This window comes from Sipha flava, unplaced genomic scaffold, assembly GCF_003268045.1.
Source record: "Sipha flava isolate LNK unplaced genomic scaffold, YSA_version1 235_pilon_pilon, whole genome shotgun sequence".
NCBI lineage: Eukaryota > Metazoa > Arthropoda > Insecta > Hemiptera > Aphididae > Sipha > Sipha flava.
The window spans coordinates 125,100-130,144 of NW_020272876.1; the positions used below are offsets into that span (position 1 = coordinate 125,100).

Consider the following 5,045-nt stretch of genomic DNA (forward strand, 5'->3'; position numbering starts at 1 on the left):
AAGATATTATAACGTCTCGTTTGAACCAAAATAATTCGTGTACACTGTTGAAGAAGCTACCGAACGAAATGTAATCATTTTTTAATCCATATACGACACGTTTCCAACGTCGTCTAGTGTTTTCCGGACAGGCATACCAGTTCGTGCACGTATGCTTATAAGTTCACATTGCGTGGGCACTATTATCATTATTTCGCGTTGTTACGTCTTACAGCGGTGAGACGCAGTTCCTGGTCACTCTCTATGCACAAATATCCAGACATGTAAGTATTCAATGTACTGCTATCTATAATACGGGTTCGCAAATTATAATACTCGTGAATAGAGATATGAGTACTGAACGCATATTCGAATCGAGATTATTCTTTTTTTATATTTACTTGTGTCATGAATTATGTATACGGAACGAACGTGCGTAATAGTGGAGTACGGTAGTGCGGTACAGCAAAACGCGCGATAGATATGGATGCAACTCGAGTATCGACCGAATTCCTCAATACACACACATACACACACACACACACATATAAATAAATATGTGTATGCACGTCAAATAGGATCACTCTATCATATTGTGTGTATCGCATGTAGAGACTATATTAGATTTCAATCAACGTTGAACTGTCTTTATATTATTATTGTTATTAAGAAATAAAACCTACTGCTCTATGTAAAGAACGCACGTTTAGTATGCTCGTACATTGTGTAATATATTATCATACAATACAGTACTACAGTTAATACACGCGGTAAAAGACGTCCAAGAGCCATTACTATTCAATCTATTTTTCTGCAGCAACGGTCATCACCATTGTATAGAATTTTACTGATCTCGGTCTAGAATAATATTAATAATGACGATAATATATGTTTATGTGCTGAGGTGCTGTATAATATTCGTGCGCTCGTATATAGCGAGGTGCCATTTATTATTATGATGCCGAGTATTTTATAGTTGAAAATGTATTTCGAGTTCTAAAATTACTATAAAATAACGTTTGACGCTATATAATATTGTTTACTAGTCGACTATTTCATGGTTTTTGAATTTGTTTTCAGTTGATTTATATTATGTTTACTATTTAGTTACTTTGTGCGATACATGAAATACTAAAAATCCAACGATATAATAAATATTATAATATATATATATGTAAACGAGTACAGTGCCGCAACTACACCAATTTGGGCCCGTGTGCAAATAAAATTAATGCCCCCTCCCCTCTGTCTTGAAAATTAATTTTTCCAAATTTGAAAACATACTTTGGATTTTTGCTCATACAAATATAAACAAAAATAAGGTTAACATAAGTAAAACACATACAGGTATATATTTACAAATAAATAAATGTAATAATTTGTAACCTTTTTTAATTCATATTAAATATAAATAATTATCAACATTGTAGGTAACATATAAATTGAACACAGTAAACATTAACATTAACAGTCAATTAAAAAATTGAAAAAAAAACATCACTCACTTTAAAAAATTCATTTTTCTTGCCTTTTTGTTGGCAAAATTGTCAATTATATTTTCTATGTTAATATCATTTGTTTGTTGTCTTTCAATATTAAGCAAAGCTATACTTGAAAGTCTCTCTTGCCCGATGGAGTTCCGTAAGTAATTTTTGATAAGTTTAAGCTTTGAAAAGGATCTCTCAGCTGAAGCAGATGTCACTGGTATAGTCAAAAAAATTATAATACCGATAAATACATCAGGAAATATTGATGTCAGCTCTTCCTTAACAATAGTATCAGCTAAATCGTGAATTGTCATATTTTTTAAATAGTTGGTTTGAAATTTGGAAGATAAATAGCCTTTAATTATAATAAGTTGACGAGTGAAATCAGAACTGATATCTTCTTTATATTTGTTAATAAAGTCATATGATGACTTAACAATCAATTCGTCAGACATTGATGTTAATATTTCAGGCATTAATATAATAAAATCATTACACACAGTTTTCATTCCTTTAAATCTAACTCTTAATTGTAATAGTGTTGTGTCTACAACTGGGTAAAATATAGTAACTCTAAAATTATCATCAGTTGTAGTAAGCCGGCGATCACTGTCTACTTCATCAAAATACTTTTTTGCATATCTTTGACGAGTTTCACTTAACTTGAAGGGTATATTCCACTTCATACATAATTCCCTTGAATCTTTTATTATTTGGTCATATTGATCCCGCAACTTTTCTATAATTAAAATAGCACTTTCTAATTGTGTTGATGCTTTTTGTAAGCTTAAATTAACTGATTGCATACTCTTTGATACCACTTGTAAGGATTTTAAAATAGGTTCCCATATACATAGAATAATTATAAATTCAGCATTTTCCATTTTTTTTTTTAAAGTTGTAGCCATATTTATTTCATCTTTTTTGGAACTTGAAAGCTGGATATTAGAAAGAGATTTCAAAACATCAACAAATCTGTGTTTTAATGAAAATAAAGCATTGTGTCTTGCTTCCCATCGAGTAGGACACACTTTTTTTAAAGTTATTTTATTTATTTTATTCCCGTACTCTTCACCAAAGGCTAGCTGAGCCCATCTTGGCGAACTTGAGCTAAAAAAATTGTAGATGTCTTGCACAGTATCAAAAAATGATTGTATTTTTCTAGTACTTTTAGCAGCATCACATAAAACCAAATTTATATTGTGAGAACAGCAATGAACAAATATAGCGTTAGGTACAATATCACAAATTTGTTTTTGAACGCCTGTTATTGAACCACTCATCACTGCTGCTCCGTCATATCCTTGACCGCGACATTTCATAATATTTAAATCCAATCTCATTAATGTATTTTTTAAAAGTTCTACATAATTTGCTGCACCATGATGGGATAGTAAATAAAAACCGAGAAACGACTCTTTGATTTGTATTTGTTTCTTTTCAAAATCTAATGTAGTATAACGAATTACAAGACTAACTTGGTCTTGTTTGGTTATGTCTTGAGTTGAGTCTAATATAACAGAAAAGAAACTACTAGATCTTATTTTATTACAAATTAAATGACGTAACTCTGTAGACAAAATGTCTAACAACTCGTTCTGAATAGACCAACTTAAATACTTAATTTTTTGATTTTCATCATTTAAAATATCATTTAGAATAGGATCAAACTCTGCGAGTAATCGAACTGTTCTTAAAAAGTTTCCTTCGGTGGCACATTTAATTTTTAGGCTTCCTTCATTCCCTCTTAAAGCACAATTTCCTGCTGTTATAGAAAGTATAATTTTTATCAACCTTTTCAATACATTCCTCCATTTCACTGCTTCATCAGTATATTGTTTTTCTAAACTAGCGTCAATGGTTTCATTTTTAACCCAAATGGAACGAATTTTGGCAGCATCCAAATGTTGAATAGATGATTCATGTCTTTGAATACTTTGTGACAAGTGATTCCAATCATTAATACCATAAATCCAATCCCACTTAAATTTGCCATAAGATCTATCAGCAAACAGCCAACATGATTCACAATACACACAGTCTAAGTTATAAGAATAACATAGCCAGGTTCTTGGAATTTTTGTACCAGATTTAGTTGTTAGAAAATAATAACTAGATGAAAAACGTTTACCATTATTATTTACTGGAAAGTTAATATCTGGCTTACAGGGTCCATATAAAATCAAACTTCTTATTAAATTTGCATCAGTAATAGTCCATGGAAATTTGGCTATGTCTGTTGGGAAATCATCTTGGAGATTCAGCATACTATTCAAATCTATAAGTTTTAAAATATTTATTATAATATAGCATAATATAAAAGTAATACATTTGTAATAATAGAAAAATCGTTACGAGTATATTGTATTTATCATCGATTAAAACAAGTAATACAATTACCGTACAAAGTTCATATAATTAATTATTATGTAGATATAATGTATATGATTATAAGATGTAATGCTAATTAATAATTGAAATTACTCTTTGATCGAATACATCCATATTTTCTATTATTTCGATACCTATTGGGCTTTACGGCAACAATTAATTGAATATGTTGCTGAAATATTATATTTATCAGTTTGCTTTATTTTACGAATAATATTAATATACACAATACATTTTACATGCATAAAAAACGTTAGTATTCTAATTATATATATATATATATATATATACAATGGAACATCGGTAACTCGAATCGTTAGAAAAAAATTATAGTGATTGAAAATATTTTTTGAAACAACACAAAAGTTTAATTTTATAATTTTATTTACTTATGTATTTACTAATAAATGTATAATGTATGTATGTATATGGTATTTAAATTTAAAAAAAAGTATTCTATAAAAAATTATATAGTATGTAAATTTTATGTAATAAAGAAAATATGTACAATGTAATAAATAAAGTAGAATTACTTCACAAAATTACAAGATAAACTGAACATTTACTACGTCAGCTCATATTAAATATCGACGTATACTCGTACATTTCGTATTTCAATCGATGTATAATTTTACCTGGGATGGAAAACGTTTTTAATTTTTTCGTCTTCAGTTTTGTAAATTGTTTCCAAATAACGTTTTTGATAATTAATCAATGAATTATAAACCCAAACGAACATAGACTTGTTTATTTTTGATTTTAAATACCGTATGGATATCAGAATAATGAATACTAAATAATTTAACCATTTAAGAAAATATGTAAAATACAATCACTGATAAAGTAAAAATTATTAAGTCATGTTATTGTTACTATTACTATAACAGCCAATAAGATAATGGGCGTTTGTAAATTGCGCCCACATTAAGTAGGTAGTGAAAATACTATAGTAAATTGCGCCCGGAATTTTTTGATGTCTAAAATGGGTATAGTAAATTGCGCCCATAGTATCTACTAACTGACCTTGATTTCATTATTACCTGGTATTTTTAGAGCCAGAAAATTTTTGCAATTATTTTAACTATGAATTAATGCCTACAACGCCTGAAGATAATCGACTTAGACAATTTTCTTACTATGTTTAAAACACGTATCTATATTTTATTCGCTGACTTTCCTCCGAATATT

The 5,045-nt window shown here is 28.9% G+C and overlaps 1 protein-coding gene across 1 annotated transcript; it reads right to left on the bottom strand.

The window, feature by feature from the left end:
• Positions 1-1,176: 1,176 nt before the first annotated feature.
• LOC112683755 (zinc finger MYM-type protein 1-like) lies at positions 1,177-3,789 on the bottom strand. Its single transcript, XM_025554916.1, has one exon. The coding sequence runs from the start codon at positions 3,731-3,733 to the stop codon at positions 1,481-1,483; it is 2,253 nt and encodes a 750-aa protein (XP_025410701.1). The 5' UTR covers positions 3,734-3,789; the 3' UTR covers positions 1,177-1,480.
• Positions 3,790-5,045: the final 1,256 nt, after the last annotated feature.